The sequence below is a fragment of the Laetiporus sulphureus genome (assembly GCF_001632365.1).
Source record: "Laetiporus sulphureus 93-53 unplaced genomic scaffold LAESUscaffold_12, whole genome shotgun sequence".
Lineage (NCBI taxonomy): Eukaryota > Fungi > Basidiomycota > Agaricomycetes > Polyporales > Laetiporaceae > Laetiporus > Laetiporus sulphureus.
The window spans coordinates 597,691-616,864 of NW_024468521.1; the positions used below are offsets into that span (position 1 = coordinate 597,691).

Here is a 19,174-nt window from a genome sequence, read left to right on the forward strand (position 1 = left end):
ATGCAGTTTCATTGGCATGTTCTTCTCGTTCATGTGCGTCTCGTTATTCCCCAGACTATGTGCAACCACTCTCAACGACTTATTGCAGACTGTATGGAGGCACATTAGCCCAGACAAGTTTCTACTTCCACCGCTACACCGAAGATAGAATGACTCTGAAAGCTCTGGTTCGTACTCAATCGATCTGACTCCGAATGGGTTGAATACACGTGAGGCGCAGGTGGCATTTATGTGGTATGTCGTTGCATACACCAAGACACACTGAGACGTTACCATGTGAGCAGGTTGCTTGACACAGTCAAGGAAGGCGTAGTTGGGCAGGTCTGTGACAATGTTTGTCTTGAGAGCGGACTCTGACGCTTTGTGCCAGCTGCTTTGGTTCAGTGTTGTTCAGGGCCATGCCAATATCAAGTCTTTGTCGAAGATAGACCGGTGCGTTTCCTCTGTGTTGATTGCCATTTCTGCGTGTTGAGTACCCTTTTCTAGGGCTTATGGAGTGCGTGATTCTTTCAACTATGATGTACTACCGATATTCATCGTATTCATTCCAGGCGGAACATGCGCTCGCGGTTTGTGTGCTTCGAGAACGTGTCTATGCGAATCATTCGCTGACTCGCACCTCAGGCAGTGACCATTTTCATTGTGCAGTGGTTTGTCAAGCAACATACAATCGCAGAATATTTAGCTGAAAAGAGATCGCAGCTTCTACTTACGAACATTCCTGCATCGTGCGTACAGTCAACACAGTAATTTCTTTCGTTTTTCTCACGGACTTTTGGTAGTACTCCCTACACATCGTCTACGCATACCCGTCGTAGTGTGTGGTGTGAGTACGATATTGATCGCCCATTCCGAACTAACGTACATCGTTAGTTGATCTTAGCAGTCGCCTCGTTAGGTGAGCGTCCCCCAATTCAACGCTATTTTGCGTAGACTGACTGCAATGTAAAGCTGGGAGTATTGGTTCGTATCCGATACATCTTCATTCAATTCATAGAACCGAGCTCAGAATGACATCTGTAGGGGTGATCTACGAGGTGTAAGCATGCAAAGAACAGGTATCTTTATGCAGTGCTCATGTTTGTTCCGACTGCCTTGGTTAAGGTATTCGAACCCCACAGCTCAGAGTGTCTCCGTGCACGTCAAGGTACATGAACGTATTGCAAACCTTCATGCCGAACAATTGATCATCCCTAGATTCCTGGGAGAGTACAATCCGTCTTTGCGCTGGCAAGTGATGTCTACATTACGACATCCTTGTTCTGCATCCTCTATGCTGCCCGGTCGACGTGAGTAACGATTGTCCCGAGCAGTTCACTTCATTAACATGTTTCAGGATAACCTCCACTACAACAGGAATTCTCACAAAGCTCATAGTCTATACGGTTCACAGAGGGGTACTCCTTTCGTGAGTATAGGAGGTTTTTGTTATACCGCTAGTCGACTCATAACAACGTCGTCCTTCGTTAAGCGTTCTCCAAGTCCTCCAAATTGCTACAGTATGTGGTCGACCACTTTTCAAAGACTACGTGCCTTTCATGTTGTCTTTCAACACTTCCCCATAACAGTACGAGGAAACAGGCTCAGAATTAACAGACATATTCTACTTTCCTTCAAGTACATGTGAGCTTTAGCTGCTCTGTAATGGCGTGCCGTAGGACTGATCATCATGTCAAGTGTACGTAAACACACTGCTTGCCGTGTATGTACTCCCCGTGCAGCTGCTTTCGCTACGGGGCCCGAGAGACGCTGAACATCAATTTATAGGTTGAACGCGCGCCAACACGTCAGAGCATTCGACGCCGATTGTCAGGACCGCTATTCGATTCCATTGGCAACCATTCACACGGAACAGCCCACGCCTTGAAGAACGGAGCCGACATTAGCTCTGAGGATGGTCCGCTCAATTTCATGTTCCGATGTGGACCTCAACTTGCTGACAATGATGATCACTCTCTCTTCCATGCATTTCTGTATGAAAGCTTACTTGAACCCTGTTGATACCTCAACGGGAGCCGCCGCCATGACTGGAACTTATAATTTCGAGGTAGTACCTCATGTATAGCCTTTCAAAGAACCGTTTATGCTGTCAAACCTACTGCTCTGCTGGCGAGAGCAATCCGGGATCGCCCTTAGAGAACATGCAGATATGTTCAGCTTGGATATATGATAGTGATGTATAAAGAGCGCCTTGGTGCTGGTAGCGCCCGCGGGCGGTGCAGTAGATGGGATCATGTTATGGGCGCATCTTCGAAGGTCTTCCGAACACTGCCAATCGACATCCAAGCTCCCACGCGCAGACCCTCAAACGTGATGGAGTACCGCCTTTATTCTCACACGTTGGCAGGTGCTACTGTCAGCAAGTGGTCAACTATTGACGGCTCGACGTGGTCTCAAGTAAATAGTAAACTGATCCCCTGCATCGTGCACACAAACACTCGACAAATTCTTGTTTGGTTCTTCGACTGCTCAGACAGTGGACCCAAACTTTCGAATGTAGTATGGATTCCGTCGCTCTCATCTATGCTTCTATCGCATTTGCGATCTTCTACCTTCTGGTCTCTGCTGTACGCCAACCTCAAGTGCGTATACCTATTAAGCCATAGGAGTGTATACAGCGGTGTCTAACGCTCAAGGGCAAGTTGCGCCACATTCCAACGGTCGGAGGCCCCTCTTTGCCCATATTATCCTACTTCGGTGCCTTGAACTACCTCTTCCATGCAGCGGACATTTTGCAAGAAGGCTATACGCGGGTACGTTATTGGTTCCATGCCCGATACACAGTCATCCTGATGTGAGCACATTTGGTTGTTTCAGTACAAGGACGGTATATTCAAACACGCAGAGTTTCGCGGATGGCACGTCATCGTGACTGGATCACGACTGACTGACGAACTACGCAAAGCTTCACATGACGAACTATCCTTCGAGGAAGCCATTGTTGATGTAAGAGGTCCTCTCAATCCTGTACAGTCAGTCGCACTTTATATGACATGCATTTCAAGACTCTCGCGGTCGACTACACACTCGGGCCAAATATCCAGCGCAACACCTATCACGTACCGATTATTCGCTCACAGCTGACCCGAAACCTTGCATCTCTCTTTCCGGACTTGCGCGACGAGATTGTTGCTGCATTTGAGGATGAGATTCCTTTGAAGGACGAAGGTACGTAGTCACTCGTCTGAAGGTTGACGTTATGTACGATGATATTCGTCGCAGGTTGGACCAACATCCCTGCAAATGCTGCCATTACCCAGATTGTGTGCAGGACTAGCAACCGCTTGTTCGTAGGGTTGCCAAAATGTAATGTGTCTTCGAAGACTCTCTGGGCGGCTTTCTGGCAGAGCTAACTGATTTGTCAGGCAGGGATCCAGACTATTGTGAGCTGAACAAGAGATTCACCATCGACTTTATCCAAGGAGCTGCTATCATCAATCTCTTCCCGCGGTTGCTCAAGCCGTTCGTTTGGCTTAACGTCCTCCTGTGTGAAATCCTATTCTCATGGCTACGCGCAGGATCGTCGCACGGTTTCTCACAAATGTTCCCCGAAGCGTGGACCGTGGTTTGAAGCACTTGGGCCCCATAATTTCGGAAAGGTTTGAGAATATTGAGAAACTTGGGGAGAAGTGGGCAGAAAAGCCGGTAGGCGCAACTTTCGCATACCATGACTGATGAGATACGCTCACATTGATGGCTACCTTATTCTCCCTATAGAACGACCTTCTCCAATGGCTGATTGACGCATCCCGCGGAGAGGAGCACTCAGTTCGTGCATTGGTGCTACGTATGCTAACAGTGAACGTCGCTGCTATTCATACATCATCGATGGTCAGTGTGTGCGCTGACCGATGAATACGAACACTAACGGCTTCTCAACGCATCTCTAGACCTTCACGCATGCGCTGTTCTACCTTGCAGCATACCCAGAGTATGTGCAGCCATTACGGGAGGAAGTCGAGGCCGTCGTGACACAAGAGGGTTGGAGCAAAGCAGCGATGATTAGAATGCGCAAGGTCGACAGCTTTCTCAAGGAGATCAACCGGGTCACTGGGGTTGGCGCAAGTAAGTACATTTGCCCGTTATCTGCAGTGGCCGATATCTTAATGGTGTTTCCTTGGCTGTCAGAATCGCTGAACCGTAAGGCCATGAAGGACATCACGTTCTCAGATGGGACATTCATACCGGCTGGAACATTTGTGTCAGCCGCATCTCGCGCAACGCATTTCGATGAAGGCATCTATCCGGATGCCTTGAAGTTCAATCCATGGCGGTTTTCGGACATGCGCGAGTGCCAGGGGGAGAGCACGAAGCACCATATGGTGAGCACGAGCGTGGACTATCTTTCCTTTGGGCACGGACGACATGCATGGTGAGCATTCATTGTTGTCTTATGGAAAGCGATCATATAGACCTCACTCGATCGTATAGTCCGGGTCGATTTTTTGCTGTGAACGAGCTGAAGGCGCTCCTCGCTCATGTCGTGGTGACTTATGACGTGAGGTTGGGGAAAGAGGGCGAGTTGCCATCCTCGACGTGGTTCGGTCCAACGTTGGTGCCGAACACGAAGGCGGAAGTCATGTTCCGCAAACGACAGTCATGAAGCCAGACTTCGGTCTGTTCATGATTGCATCTGCACTTAAAGATTTGACGGTGATCCTGAGGCGTACTTTGGACATTTCTCAATGAACGAGAGATCAGAAGGCAGTCGTGTATCGTTGCTTGATAGAAATTTGTGAGATTTTATAGCGTATAAAGGAAGTTATCATAGAGTCGGGACTGAAGCTCGATCGTAGGTCAAGAGCCCGTACGAGAAACGAACGTTATCCTACATACTGGCATGTCTCAACCCCGCCTACTCCTAAACAAAACCTTGAGCTTCAGGTCAGAGATGAGCAGGACGCCGAACCAGCTTGACTTGAGAAATACACCACTATCTTCGTCTTGACCTCATACGCGAGCATGACATGAGTCAGCAGGGCCTTCAGCTCATTGGCCGCATAGGGCTAAAGAGATACTCAGTGAAATGAACGAAGAGATGACAGAATCCGAAAGTGGTCAGGTGAGGGCTTAGGCTAGAGGCAGTGATAGCTCCTGTAGGCTCGAGCGCTATCAAAGACCTGTCCCGATCCGACCTCCTTCAAGAACGAATGAAGAGGGTGGAAGAGGAGGCTGGTACGGTAGAGGCCGATTAGACATGAGACCTTTTTCATCTGGTACTTTGTAGCAGCCTGCTGCACGGCTGCAAGCAAGCGCATGTCGTCAATGGCAGGTACGCAAGATGGGTCATAGAGCTGTAGAAGGAGACGAATCGTGGCGCTGTCTTGTGAGAGCGAGAGGTGGGTCAACGTCGCTCCCTCGCGTGGCTATTCTTTTTCAGCACCCTGAAGCATCTGCTCGAGAACGGGAGAAGAAAGGGCGATCAATTTAGAATGCACTAGAAACTGCTTCCCATCTGAGGCTACTCAAACGACGTCAGCATCGTTGTTGTCACAAGCTCGCAGGCAGTCATAGGACGCCGGAGGGGTCTGTACAGCCGGGAGATGGGGAGAACCAAGGCAAGTGAATGTGGTGCCCTCTACATCTCCGCCGCTGCGCTGACACCGGAGCAGCCGCAAGTAGCAGCCCACCTGGAGCCGTTCCAGTTCGTCGATGTAGACACGATGCAAGGCGGGGATTTGCAGCATAGCCTGGGCTGCCGCTCGCGTTGCCCACTGTGCCTGGCTGAGACGACATGCAAGGACAAATGCCTGCATCGGGTATCTCCTCGCTACGATGCCGAAGATGCTCCACGCGTAGAGTGCCATCACATCTAAGCGGTACTTCGATGCTCTCCAAACCGCCTCGATGAATGGCAAGGGCTATCGGCTTACCATAGCAGGCGCAGAGCAGGACTTCTGCAACCTCTCTATCTTCGTCAATTTCAACGATGTTGGATGTAGCTGCACACCGCTCGGACGGACTGGGAAGGAGTTCTGCGAAGTGGGGCGATGCACGACGAAGCTTGTCGGAATGGACTTGCTAAATCGTCCCATCGGACGATCGCAGATGAACGTCTGCATGAGCATTTCTGGATAGGGGATGAATCACCAGTCGCTTTGAGAGGTCAGCACGAGGAGTTGAAGTCCATTCAAGATACGTCATACCTCTCTTGCGCGACGTCTCCCTTCTTCCGCAAGACGTCGCGCCCCTTCTGCACGATGTCCTTCTCGGTGATGTAGTTCTTCCATACGACGTCGCGCCTCTTCTGCACGATGTTCTTCTTGGCGACATAGTTCTTCCATACGATGTCGGGCCTCTGCAGCATGTCCTGCTGTCGACAAAAACAGCGTCTCAAGGAAACTCATGGAGCGTGCTACCATGAAATCTTGAGCTACCCGTGTTGCGCGGGGATACTTCGCGAAGTCAGGCTTCTGAAGGCATTTCGAATGTTTGAGCGGATCGAGTCAGATAAACCATGAAGCCTCCTATTCACTGCAGAAAGCTTGTCTGCACTGACGAACGGTACCGGTGAGGGGGTGAGAAAGCTGAGTGCAGCGATGACGACTCAAGAGGCATTGTATCATGCTCAGCGCTCAACGTCAACACGCCACCGCCGTCAGGCCACCTGCCTCCCGGTTGAGAATGCCTCCGTAAGGCCGTGGACACCGTGATGCCACTCGAGACGCTTAGCGCCCATGGAGCGCTCATCGACATTCGTGGAATTCGCCGTCCCTTTTAGGGTGTCCGCGAGGGGATGGTCCGAGACTAGTAGTAGAGGTGGCAGCCGGGATAGGCCTTCCTGATCTGCTCCTCGAGCCACCAGTACGGGGTCCCGTAGGTTACGTCTGTCTCGTCGGTTGTGCCGCCACCGCCGGTGAGCAAGGCGACGATGCGGCCAGCCCTGTCGAGGATGATGGCGCCGGAATCCCCTGGGGCGGAGAAGGGGCCACGCAGCTTGTCGTAGGGCAGGATGGCGGTCTCGATGGAGGTGTGCTCGATGCCGTAGTCGGTGTAGACGCGAGTGAAAGACTCGCGCCCATTGGCGCGACCGATGGTGGTGCCCGTGGTCAGGCCGTTCTTCACTACAAGGAGTGCCTTCTCGCCGTGGACGTCGAGGTGCTTGGGCTGGCGGATCTCGTCGTCCTTCACGACGCCAAAGGCCTGGAGGAGCCCATCGTCCGGGTACTCGTAGCCTGCCTGGTCCTCGGGCTGCGGGAACATGAGCTTGCCAAAGTCAGAGGGCGAGAGGTTGCCACCTGCGGGGATATAATAGTCAGCCAAAACTGAACTGCGGGACGAGATGGGAAACGTACCGACGTAGACCTTGTTTCCCGGGAAGGTGTTCCAATCGATCTTCTGATTGTAAAGCTGGATAAAGGCCCAGTCGCGCGTAAACTTGTTGGGCCCGTCGGCGACGACGATGGGCTCGGCGTGGAGGACGAAGCCGACGATACGCTGGTTCAGGTTCATCCAGCGTTTAGTAACCTCATCGTGAAGCTTGTTCAAGTTGTCGATAATCTTCGTCGCCTTCTCCACCTCGCGCTGGTTCTCCTCGCGCTTCTCGGTGATCGCCGCATCCTCGCCATTGACGAACTCACCCAGCCTGGTGATCGCCTTCTTCCACACCGTGACGGAGCGAGCAAGGTCGCCGATGGCGGCCATCATGGCATTCGTAGCATTCCGATAGCCCATGTTGCCGAGGGCGACGATCTCCTCGCGTGGCTGGCTGGGTTGCTTGCGCGCCATGCCCTTGTTGGCGTACGCGGGAGGAGGGCGAGCGACGTGGGCAGCGGTGAGAAGGACGACGCGCTCGTCGTCTTTGCTGAGGCGGAAGTAGAGGGCGCCGGTGCCCTCGTAGTGGGGCGTCTTGAGCGGGGCGATGGAGAGGCCGAGTGTGGGCGTGAAAGGCTTGCGGAACTCGGGGATGGGATCGACGAGGGGGTTGAACGGGAGGAGCTTCGGACCAGCAACAGAGTGGGTCACCTCCGACTCCCGAAAAGCAACCTCGATCTGGGGGAAGCCGGCTAGACTGAGGATACCCTTGATGGCGTCGGCGGCAGATACCGCAGCGTCGAAGAGAAGAGTCTCGTGCTTCACGCCGATCCACATAAGGAGCGGACAAAACGGCGTCTTCTCCCCGGCGTTGGCGAAGGCGACGGGGTCGATGGAGGTCCACATGACGCTGCAAGAGTCGAGGAACTTGTAGATGTCCGTACCAATCTTGAGCCAGGAGCCTGCGATAGGGTGGCCGTAGACAGGGCGCACCTCGCGGATGAAGCGCTGCGCTTGCGGACCCTGCCGTTCAGGCCACGCAGGGCCCGACTTGTAGATGCAGGGAGCACCGCTGGGCATACCGAAGAAGTCTTTATAAGCGGCGGGGTAACGGTCGGTGAGACGGGCTCCGAATGTTTTCGAGTTTGCGAAATGTGCGAGCGCCATGGCACACTCAACCTTCGCATCGGCGCGCGAAGTGGCATGGAGGGCCACCCGCAGAGATGCTTAGCGCCCATTGAGCGCTCATCGGGTGAAGGAGACTGCAATTGCGCCTTGAAGGCACACCTCCCGAGACACTCTGAATCAGCTAAGAGCTATCTGCATGGGAGGCTTTACTACGTTCAGCCACCGGCGCACCACGATCTCCTGAAAGCTCCTGCGCGGTGGCCTGCAGATATCTCGTAGAACAGGACCCAGCAGGCACCTCTGGGAACAAGACTATCTACTTTGAGAGAGTAAGGACGCCCTGAAAAACTATTATATACGCTCATCTTGCAGGCTTCTCCTCCAGCATCCTCTCATTCTGTCACGCTCTCACCCAAGCATATTCTCGTCATGCCCATCCTCTGTCTCGTGAAGGAAGGCCAGAGCCCGAGTCGACTGTTCAAGAGCCATTGGGCCCTCCTAGTCACGAGCGGCAGCTTCGCCGAGCCTAGAGATGCTGCGGGGATTTACATACCATACACGTCCACGGCTCTGTCGCCTCAGGCTTTGAGTTCGAGGCCAAGAGGAACTGGCGACAGAACATAACTGGGACGCCATATCGCTTCCACGTCCTGGGCGAGGTCACCGCTGCGTCCGTGCAGTCCGATCCAGCTGCAAGAGATAGCGAATACGTCCAGGACGCCGAGGCGAAGACTGACTTTGAGCGGACACTCCTTCAGACGCCACCGGGCCCCTCGCTTATGAGCGCCAATGTAACGGTTGGACCGCAGCAGTATTCAAACTCTTCGTTCAAATTTACAATTGCCGAGTTGGCATCGGATGCAATGGTGTCCCCAGAGGGAACCCTTCCTGCCTCAAAACTGAGAGCTTCTGAGAAGCATTTCGTTCTGCTGATTATCTCCGGCATGTTCGGCGGCGGCAACTCGGATGCACTTTCCGAGGCTGCACGATCCCTTGATTCGTCCGACGTCATGATATTCATCAGTCTCACAACAACTTCGACAGGCCGGCGCTGATAACATTGTATGTCTGCACCGATCTCCGAGTTGCTGCGAAACTTCATGTATGGGCCGGGATGCTGTCAGAGTTCAATGAGCAGAAGGCTTACCTCACACCATAACATTTTGCATCAAGAAGCAATGCGTCAAGCTTCAAGTGTCAGCCAACTATCCACGGGCGCATCCCGTGATCAGATGAAGTCGCACTGACACAGATGAAATCAACCGATGTCTCCCGCGTTGAGTATTGTTAACCCCGTCATCGAGCCGCCATCAATGACAGGTGACAGACTAATAAAATGATGTGGGCGCTCAACTGCATTGCCTTATAGCAAAAGTTCACCATCGAACAGGATTCATACACATGTACTATTGCAAATGGCATCGCAAATGCCCTGTACCTGCGGTATAAATTCTGCAATTCATCGATTATCATTGTTATCACTCGACGCCGACCGAGGAGACACGTCCCTTCCTTTCACCAATGGTCATGTCTGTCCTGGGTCCAAAGCTTGGCTGCACGTTCATTGGCATGCTCTTCACTGCATTGTGAGCCTTTCCAGTGCCCTACCTTGTACTCTCGCTGACTCTTGATATGCAGACTATACGGATGTACTGCGGCTCAGATGATGTACTATTTCTGCCATTATCATACTGATCACAGATATTTGAAGCTAATGGTAACAATCTGCCTTTGTTTCATGTCCATAACTCACGGCTCTCATGTGCAGGTCACCATTCTATGGTTTGTTTCATCATGCCATCTTGAAGGATGCAGCTCAGGCCCAGCTTGGCTGACAGGATCCTGGATACTTCGAAAGTCGGCGTAGATATGCAGGTATGTAGGATGCAACCTTATTTGTTCGGGTTCTCACGGATGAGTCAGATTTTGTATTACACGCTGGTGCGGGAGCACGGCAACCCATTCGGCCTCACGAGTCCAAAGTGAGCATGACCAGGGTCCCTTCCGCCGACAACTGCTAATAGACCGCCATGCAGGTCATTCGCAGTGCGCTCTTTCTGCTTTCTACTGTTCGTCGACTCACTTCCCCTGTGAGGCTCAACACGTCCTTTCGGTGAGCATACTCTCGTGAGCCGATTCTCAACTAAACATGCTTCAGGGGATATCCACATGCATTGTCCAAGGGTATGTCTCCGTCCATGCAGTTTATTGAATCGACATTGACGTTCTAAAGCTTCTACATACGTACCATCTGGTTCCGTGAGTAATGATATCCGTTCGCTTGCAATCCGAATCGTTGTTCATCCCTCCTCTTAGTCCTACCCGTTCGCAGGAGGATCGTATGGGTCTTATACACCTTGCTCACTGTAAGTCATTGACACCTAGTGTGTGCTACGAATCTGAAGTGTCTCAGGCCACGTTATGTCTCACGGCACTTGGTAAGCCCGGAGCCCATTATGTAGAACCATGAAATGATTTCCGTCTGTTTAGCAGGTAGCATTGGTACGCTTTTATGGTTGTTTTTGATCCGCTGTTGTACTACAGCTGACACAGTTGTGCAGTCGTTGCATACGGAACGTACGTTGTCATTGGTGCTCATAGATGGCCGTGAAGTAAATTTGAACCGCCCTGCTTCTCATAGATATGAATACTCAAACGTCGACTGGTCCATAGCTCATTTGAGTGAGAAGGTAAGATTACTCCTTTATTGCACTGCTCAGATCATATGTCACCCTCTCATGCGTAGGCTGGAGGACTCCTCCAAGGTTGGGCATCGTGGGTAGCTGACATTTGCATATCTGTCGCGCTATGCTACTTGTTGCACGAGTCAAAGGAACGAAGCAAGATTCCCTCGTGAGTGCCATCTTATTTACTCGTCAACATATCATGCCAATGATGGCTTGCTCAGTTCCCAGAACATGATCTCGAAGCTGCTGGTCTACGCGGTCAATCGCGGCATCATATTATGGTTTGTAGTCAGACACGTGGCCCGCAAATGCCTAACTGAGCACTCCGTATCTGTTCACTTAGCGTTTTGTGGACCTTGCAACTTATCACCGTGAGTCAGACGGTATCATTGGCTGCGTAGAAATGTTTGATTTTCTGCATAGTATGCCAAAGATTTGACCGGCGACACCGTCATTTCGGTACTGATCTACTTTCCGTCAAGTACTTGTAAGCAGCAAAAGAATTATGTTGCGATATGTTCGCGCTAATGGTTTTCTAGTGTACATCAACTCAGCGATGGCAATGTAGGTCTTTGCTCTCTCTGCTGTCTCGCTAAAGGGTGCTCAGCGGCCCTACGACAGGCTGAACGCACGAGCTCAGTTGAGAGAGCATTACGATTCAGGAAGTGGACACGCCATCCCGCTCGATATTCTGTCGACTTGAGCCGTATGTTCGAGTAAATATGTGGGAATCATCTAAGATGGCAATGTTGATAGCTCTCGCAGGCTGGAGGAGAACGTTGTCGAAGTCTTGAGCTACCCCTTATCGGATCAGAGTTGTGGGAGGCACAACTTATGTGAGAATTCATTGATAGTCGTCTCGAGTTGTCCACGACATTCTAGCGGCATTCTGTAACATTGTCTTTACATTCGGCAACCTACGCAATGTATGTTCATGAATATAACAGTAGCATCCAGGGTACTCAGCCTGTCTTCCTTCGGAACAGGGTGAGGCCAGTATTCAGAAGCGAAATATATACATGTTTTGTTTTGTCTCGGCCCTAATTAGACAAATTCAAGCGTCATCAGCTTTTGCAAGTCAAACTGCTGTTGTTCTCCTTCGCAGTCATAGTTCATGCTCATTGCGAGTCAGACATCACATATTCATACCGGCCGAAACGTTTGTATCGGCCACATCCCTTGCAACGCACTTAGATGAAAGCATCTTCCGATGCTTTCGAGTTCAATCCCTGGCAATTTGCGACATGTGTGAGCGCCATGGCACACTCAACCTTCGCATCGGCGCACGCACGAAATGGCGAAGCAGTCGACGCCACCGCCGTCAGGCCACCGCCTCCCGGTCCGGGCTGCCGCTCGGGACGCTTAGCGCCCATTGAGCGCTCATCGAGTGAAGCAGACTGTGCAGTTGCATCTTGAAGGCGTACCGTATTCATCACGGCGGCTTCCGTCACCTCTGGCAACACTGATCTGAGCTAGTCCTATCCCGAAACACTCTGACTTAGCATAGCTCTGCAGGAACTTTACTACGTTCAGCCACCGGTGCGCCACAGCCATAGTTCAAGACTCGAGAAAGCTCCCGCGGGCTGGCTCCAGATATCTCTCGTAGAACAGGGCCCAGCAGGAACCTTCCCCGAGAGAGTGACTTGTAAGTGCGGTCGAGCCTCCATAGATGCCCCGAAAAACCATTATATGCGCTCACCTTGCAGCCTTCTGCTCCAGCTTCATCCGATCATTCAGTTACACTCCCACCCAAGCGTCTTCTCGTCATGCCCATCCTATATCTTGTGAAGGAAGGCCTGAGCCCCAGTCGACTCTTCAAGAGCCATTGGGCCCTCCTCGTCGCGAGCGGCAGTTTCGCCGAGCCTGGAGATGCTGCGGGGACTTACATACACGTCCACGGCTCTGTTGCCTCAGGCTTTGAGTTCGAGGTCAAGAGGAACTGGACACAGAACATAACCGCGACGCCACACCGATTCTTCGTCCTGGGCGAGGTCATCGCTGCATCTTTGCAGTCTGATTCAGCTGCACGAGATAGCGAATACGTCCAGGACCCCGAGGCGAAGACTGATTTTGAGCGGACGCTCCTTCAGACGCCACCTCCGGGCCCCTCGCTTAGGAGCGCCAACGTAACGTGCTTTACTTTATTTTGATTGCGCACACTCATGCTTGAGATGCAGGCACCGAGTGGTGGGAATAGTCGGGTCGAGCTACGTGACTGTCAGGATTGGATCAAGGCGGCCCTGAAGAACGCCGTTACTGCGAGATATGTTGTCTTGAACGACGAGGCGGAAAGCATCTTGAGCGTGAATGCTCAGTAATCGCTCCCTTCAAATTTCAATAAGGTTCTCGCATGTCGAGATGGCAAGTGTCTGCCCTTGAACTTCTACAGTGTATGCGATGTTTTCTTGTTTATACGATATACGAGTCAGCAGATGTGGCAGTGAAAAGGATTGTGGCGCGGTGGGATAGTCTCGGTGCTATGCGTTTGTGTATACTATGTGATCGTCTTCTTTGCACCACACAAGCGTCCCAGTAAATCGACCAAACACCATGAGTTGTGATGCATATGTTGCAGTCACCTCAGTACGAGTACCTCACTGATGAAGGTCAGGAATGCACAGACCGCCATCATTTAGCGCCATGATTCAATATGCCCCGAAGCTAGTAGCGCTCAAGTAGGCGCCGGCAAGTTGGCTAACACCCGACTGTTCCTCTCATGGCCCCCACCGTCTAATTCCCGACGCGAACATCGTGCTCGATGCAGCAGCCTGTCATCATTTCAGTCGAGTCAATACCTCGAGACGACACGATCTTCTTCAAGGACTCGACGTTCTTCACGCATCACACCCTTGCCGATCTTCCCTCCAAGGAGCAGATCATTGCGGCTGCTCTTCCTGGTTACAGCAATGCCGTTTCCCTGTTCCCCTCGTTGTCGCTTGCGGTCAAGCGTATCAGGGGAATGGCGTACGGGGAGTGTCTGGCAGAGCCACAAAGTTTGTGGGCGCTGCGCCGGTTCGTGCCCGAGGTGCGCGTGCCTGAGGTGTACGGGTGGCGGCGCGAGGAACACGCCACATACCTGTTCATGGAGCTCATCGATGGGGTCACACTTCTAGAGAGGTGGCCATCGCTCCAAGAGCACGAGAAGACCGCCATATGTACGGAGCTGGGCATGATGGTTCGTGCTCTCCAGCGCACAAAGCGTCCTTCCGGAGACAAGTTCATCGGTGAGCACCTTCAATGGCCTTAGCCATCATCACTCGCGTCCAATTGATGTGAGTGAACGGACTGCAGGTACCATCAGTGGACAGGTCTCCGCCGACAGGATGATTCATGGCCGCAAGGAAAAGGCGTTTCCGGACGCTCGCACGTTCTACGAATTCTTCATGCAAGTACTCGAGAAAGATCGAGAGAAGGCCTACCAGATCGGCATGCCCCGGCTCGATGATGACGCTCCAGTCGTGTTCACGCACGGAGACCTGTACTTTAGTAACATCATGGTCTCACGCACTGAGGCCCGGGTCATGGCAATCATCGATTGGGAACAGGCGGGCTGGATGCCGCAGTTTTGGGAGCATGCGAAGGTTCGGCTACTGATGATGTGGCAGGACAATGCTGTGGCGGATGACATGTTGAAGTACTTTCCGTCTGTTGTTGATGAAATCAACGAGGACGTGTTCAAGGCATTCGTGTACTATGTGGATGCATGGGGCAATTATTGATCTTCTTGCCGTTGAAACAGTTGAAACACACCACGATGCATGATCTTATGATCTCAACGTGACGTATCTGATTTTGCGTACCACCCGCGTGGCTCTATCAGTGTGACCACTCTTTCCTGTCTTCCGCGACTCTCTTTTGCTGTGGCGCACGCATTCTCCCTTGCAGTTTCCCGAGTCTCATGCATGCTATGCTTAGCAGCCTGCAGTCATCGTAGTATACAGGGGTGGCATTTTTCGTCCATGTTGTGTAATACATACGTTTCGAGAGGACGCAATGACGACAAATTAGTATTCTTGAGAACAAGGTGAGTGCACAAGGTACTATATTGGGCTTGATGTCGTACTGTATCAAAGACACCATCAGAGCTTGGGAATGGATTTGTCCCTTGCACTGTTCACAAACGGCCGACTGCTCAGACGGTAGACCCAAACTATCAATTTTAATGTGGGTTCCATTCAATGTTAGAGTCTATGCTTTTATCGCATTTGCGATCTTCTACCTTCTGGTCTCTGCTGTACGCCAATCTCAAGCGCGTATGCGTTTCAAGCCGTAGGAATATATACAGCAATATCTTACCTCAAGGGCAAGTTAAACCACATGGAAAGGCGCTTTGTTCGTGGTAATTCAACCTTCTTTCAGCAGCAAAAATGTCGAAGGCGGATCTGTACATACCTAGTCCTACCCAAATCTGCGCAATTCTCGCAATATCTACCTCGTCTGGCAGACTACATAATGCCCATGCTTATCTGTAACCCCTTGGGGTTTGACTACCCTCATCGGGCCAGGGCTACCACCATCGGGCCAGGACTACTGCCAGCCAGTCAGGCTATGACAGGCAATTCCCTCTCCTGTCAGGCAATGTCAGGTAATGCCAGGTGAGGCCCAGGGAATGCCGGGCAATTTCCATCAGCTCAGGTAATGCAGGAAACCCATTGTCCAGATAGATACATTATTCACCATACAGCTTCCATTAGAATAAACTCGATTTAATACATATTTTATTCATAATTATTACAGTGAATGCAGCAGTCATACATGCATGGAAAGAAATTTGCAATCTGTTACAAAACAGAGGTATTGGAATGAAAGGGTATGATATGCAGTACCGAGCAAAAGATTCACAAACGAGTGAGAAAGCGGACCTGTGAGCATGCAATAGAGAAAGTACAAAGGACTGACGGTGAAATCGACACTAGTAACATAACAGTGAGCCCACAGACTCGACGGGGAAAGACAGACAACACGTACGATTTTAATCCAGTTCCTCAAGCTCTGAGGCTTGTACTCGCATCGACGGGCTCTTCAATCTCTGATCTACCATCCTCGCTTGACAGAGGAGGAGTGGCAACCTGTGTCATGGCACGCCTCGCAGCACGCTGCTGTGCGAGGAGACCTAGCGAAGATGGGCCCACATATAGTTGAGCTGAGTCCTCGCTGCTTGCGCGAGGTCCCTTTCCAAATACTTCACTATAAAGAAAATATGTCAGTAACAGGCGAAGCTAATAATGGGTGAACTTACGCATTGTACCAAGCAAGTGTCTTCTCATGCCACTCGGGGTCTTCAAAGAGAGCGAGGATGAAATTGAAGAATTCTTCGCTGCAGAAGTCGCCGTCTGCCTCAGTCCATTCGAACTGGGAGTTTGCTGCAAAGCGAGCCTGCAATGAAAGTGGAATGAGATCAGGATACTAGAAATTGAAATCGCGTACCAAAGTTACAAGATACGCAATGTTGTATTCATTGCATTCTTTCATGCGGTAATTGTAGGTGATAGGGTTACGTCCACCTCCCTTCTTGTGCTCACCAGGGACCTTGTTCCTCGGCAGTTTGCCACTGCGAGGTCCCGTGAACAGCGCTCGAAAGCACTAGATAGCGATAAGCGTGGCAATACAGATAAACCTATCACTTACCGAAGCCAGCAGGTCACTCTTCAAGGCATTTTCATCGACAGCACATGGATTGTAACCATTCTCGGGATAGACCATCGATGGGAGGTCTGTGGATGCAATGAAAATCTGGCCCTCGAGGACATCCTTGCAGAACCTGAAAACCTCACACTCAGATAAGATAACATCGGCAGAAAGGTGAGTAACTTCTCGGGTTCCTCATCGAAGTGTTTGCGCATTCGACGAGGGCATAAAAGATGTGCAGTCGCGAAGTGATGGAATCCTCGTGCTTCCTTCGGATGCTCAGAGTCAATGTACGGAATGTTTCTGATTGTCGGAACAAATCTTAATATGTTTTTCTTTACATTGCTGAGGTCGTCCATGCGTGCCGAACGGGCCTTGTGAGACAGCTTGAGAAGAAAGATGTGTATTGTGAGTAATTAAATTCATAAGCTGCAGCAACTCACGAAGGTGGTGAAGTGAACAAGGTCTTCTGGCTCGTTCTCAAAATGTGGAACAAGCTTCGCCAGGCCAGGTATGATCCTCAGGAGAGTGCTGTAATGCTCTATGAGCTTCGAAGCACTCTCGTCATCACTAAACACTTTGTAAGCACTGCATATATGCATATACAGTATATGCGCTCTGGAGTGCAGGAAATAAGTTATAATGTGGTAGACTCACAGATAAGGCCAGTCGGTGAGATCTCATGCATCCTTAGCTACACCATGACATGCTATGCTGACTTGCAGAGTCTGGAGAATGTCAATGAAAGGCCCCATGGCTCGAGGGATGAAATGGGCTGCATCACTCCATACGTCAAGCTTGCTCCTGTGTGGGACATTAGTACTGAACTCACAACAACAAATGAATTACTTGTCTGCCTTGCTATAGCGCATCTCACGGATGAGCTTCTCGAAATGCCTCGGCTCGATGCCATCATCCTCCTGCTCCTCGTCTTCCTGTTGATCATCTTCATCTTGCTGGTTATCTTGTCCAGTGCTGTGCGAACGTGACCTACATGGGACATCGTCATCGAAGAGATGTTCAACTAAGCGAGTGCTCATTTGTGGTCTAGTACAATCACGTCGAATGTCTTCCTCTTCATCGCTGTAGATTATTGCTCGTGCCTTCTTGAGTGGCAGACGATCGTCATGGAGCTGAGGCATGGGGTGCTTTTGCGATGCTTTTGCACCCTTTGAGTGATTTTTGGACTTGCTGGAATGCTTCGCTGCATGAGAAGAGTTGGCCATATATTGATGCCAAGGAGGCTTGGCTGAGATTGAGCTGAGAGATATTTCTCCAAGATAGAGAGTGAAATGAGATCACATCAGTGCCTGAACGCATTTATACTTCATTCCGGCATTTGCCATGAGCAGACTATATGCGCCTCTTAATGCACGCGTCACCCAGATTACTGAGCCCATCATGCAACACCTTTCTGCACTTGATATCGAGACAATTTCTGCTATGTCTGCTGTTCCAACTGCCATCACTGACCTTCAGCGAGTTTCATCCCGACTACACTTCGCACTGGGCAAGATCGGAACCTTTTCTAACATCATCACGAAGATTACTCGAGATGCTCACCGCCCAATTGCCCATCCTCACATTTGCTCAGCTTCATGCACTCTTATTCAGCTGGCCTCTGCCTCTATAATCCTTGCACTCTCTTTGGTTCGCCATGCAAAGGGCAATCTTGATACAAGCGAGTGCATTGGACGCTATCAGCACATCTTGCAGGACCTGGAAAGTGCCGTAGAAGATGTGGATAAACTGGAGTATGAGGCTGAGAGGGAAGGATATATTCCTATTCCAGAGGACTTTCTTTCCAGGCCAAGGTAAGCATTCATAATGAGTACTCAAGCGATTAGAAGTCTCATGGCAGTAGGAGCGATAACATCTGTATCTACAAAGAGTGTCAGTGTTCATGCCATCTCAAGCCATGCTCGATGCCTGGATTTCCACCTAGAAGTATATTCGGACCATCTGGCTTTGCAGGTCATGGGAGGCATGATCATCCGGTGGGCAAGATGTCAATGGAGGAGGCTGTCAAGTATTTGAAGTCCATTGACCATGTTTAATGCGTACATCTCATCTTACACTAGTGTTCTTTGTAATTACTGCTTGTAATTGTCTCATTGATCTCGCCTTATAGTACTGAATTTGACGATCACTTCACCTGCAAGCGAACTTAGCGCCTATGAGTAAGCGCCCATACACAACGAATTGTAGGGCGTTTACCGTCAATCGAAATCACTTCAAAAAGCTTTCAACCCTTTCATGTGGCATCCATCACTCTGTCAAAATCATTTATTTCGCTCCTGACAATGGACATCACCCACCATGTCCATGTCAAGGGCATTGGATGCGATCACGTGATCTAAGCCTCCACGTCGCGACACACATCTTGAAGTCATCAATTCAATTCTGAGCTCTCCGCTACTCACTCACTCCACTATTCATTCTCTTTGCTGCTTCATCCACATACTCTAGAAGCTGAG

General features: G+C 50.9%; 7 protein-coding genes across 7 annotated transcripts; 4 read left to right on the top strand and 3 right to left on the bottom strand.

Annotated features, from left to right (window-relative positions):
* Positions 1-2,348: 2,348 nt before the first annotated feature.
* Positions 2,349-4,917, top strand: LAESUDRAFT_724281 (cytochrome P450). The gene is made up of 11 exons (XM_040908578.1): positions 2,349-2,582; positions 2,643-2,753; positions 2,818-2,946; positions 3,006-3,168; positions 3,223-3,306; positions 3,366-3,462; positions 3,519-3,645; positions 3,718-3,831; positions 3,891-4,065; positions 4,129-4,372; positions 4,432-4,917. Exons 1-11 carry the CDS (start codon positions 2,502-2,504, stop codon positions 4,601-4,603), a joined length of 1,497 nt encoding a protein of 498 aa, XP_040765998.1. The 5' UTR covers positions 2,349-2,501; the 3' UTR covers positions 4,604-4,917.
* Positions 4,918-6,021: 1,104 nt separating this feature from the next.
* Positions 6,022-6,307, bottom strand: LAESUDRAFT_757937 (uncharacterized protein; the record flags this gene model as incomplete). Its single annotated transcript, XM_040912378.1, has 2 exons — positions 6,022-6,070; positions 6,147-6,307. 2 exons carry the CDS (start codon positions 6,305-6,307, stop codon positions 6,022-6,024), a joined length of 210 nt encoding a protein of 69 aa, XP_040765999.1.
* Positions 6,308-6,747: 440 nt separating this feature from the next.
* Positions 6,748-8,421, bottom strand: LAESUDRAFT_757938 (uncharacterized protein; the record flags this gene model as incomplete). The annotated part of the gene is made up of 2 exons (XM_040912379.1): positions 6,748-7,238; positions 7,296-8,421. The coding sequence occupies 2 exons, from the start codon at positions 8,419-8,421 to the stop codon at positions 6,748-6,750; spliced, it is 1,617 nt and encodes a 538-aa protein (XP_040766000.1).
* A 1,488-nt stretch (positions 8,422-9,909) lies between these two features.
* LAESUDRAFT_811712 (uncharacterized protein) lies at positions 9,910-11,971 on the top strand (the record flags this gene model as incomplete). Its single annotated transcript, XM_040914340.1, has 20 exons — positions 9,910-9,968; positions 10,021-10,099; positions 10,151-10,164; positions 10,221-10,257; positions 10,306-10,364; positions 10,419-10,428; positions 10,478-10,495; positions 10,541-10,566; positions 10,616-10,641; positions 10,699-10,748; positions 10,796-10,820; positions 10,873-10,884; positions 10,944-10,959; positions 11,024-11,072; positions 11,129-11,235; positions 11,291-11,350; positions 11,413-11,440; positions 11,493-11,556; positions 11,609-11,633; positions 11,691-11,971. 20 exons carry the CDS (start codon positions 9,910-9,912, stop codon positions 11,770-11,772), a joined length of 846 nt encoding a protein of 281 aa, XP_040766001.1. The 3' UTR covers positions 11,773-11,971.
* Positions 11,972-12,583: 612 nt separating this feature from the next.
* Positions 12,584-13,611, top strand: LAESUDRAFT_811713 (uncharacterized protein). Its single transcript, XM_040914341.1, has 3 exons — positions 12,584-12,714; positions 12,789-13,195; positions 13,247-13,611. Exons 2-3 carry the CDS (start codon positions 12,836-12,838, stop codon positions 13,385-13,387), a joined length of 501 nt encoding a protein of 166 aa, XP_040766002.1. The 5' UTR covers positions 12,584-12,714; positions 12,789-12,835; the 3' UTR covers positions 13,388-13,611.
* Positions 13,612-13,827: 216 nt separating this feature from the next.
* On the top strand, positions 13,828-14,788 carry LAESUDRAFT_757942 (kinase-like protein; the record flags this gene model as incomplete). The annotated part of the gene is made up of 2 exons (XM_040912380.1): positions 13,828-14,293; positions 14,361-14,788. The coding sequence occupies 2 exons, from the start codon at positions 13,828-13,830 to the stop codon at positions 14,786-14,788; spliced, it is 894 nt and encodes a 297-aa protein (XP_040766003.1).
* Positions 14,789-16,054: 1,266 nt separating this feature from the next.
* On the bottom strand, positions 16,055-17,839 carry LAESUDRAFT_757943 (uncharacterized protein; the record flags this gene model as incomplete). The annotated part of the gene is made up of 7 exons (XM_040912381.1): positions 16,055-16,256; positions 16,309-16,445; positions 16,497-16,652; positions 16,698-16,830; positions 16,881-17,083; positions 17,141-17,267; positions 17,547-17,839. The coding sequence occupies 7 exons, from the start codon at positions 17,837-17,839 to the stop codon at positions 16,055-16,057; spliced, it is 1,251 nt and encodes a 416-aa protein (XP_040766004.1).
* Between the last annotated feature and the right edge of the window lie 1,335 nt (positions 17,840-19,174).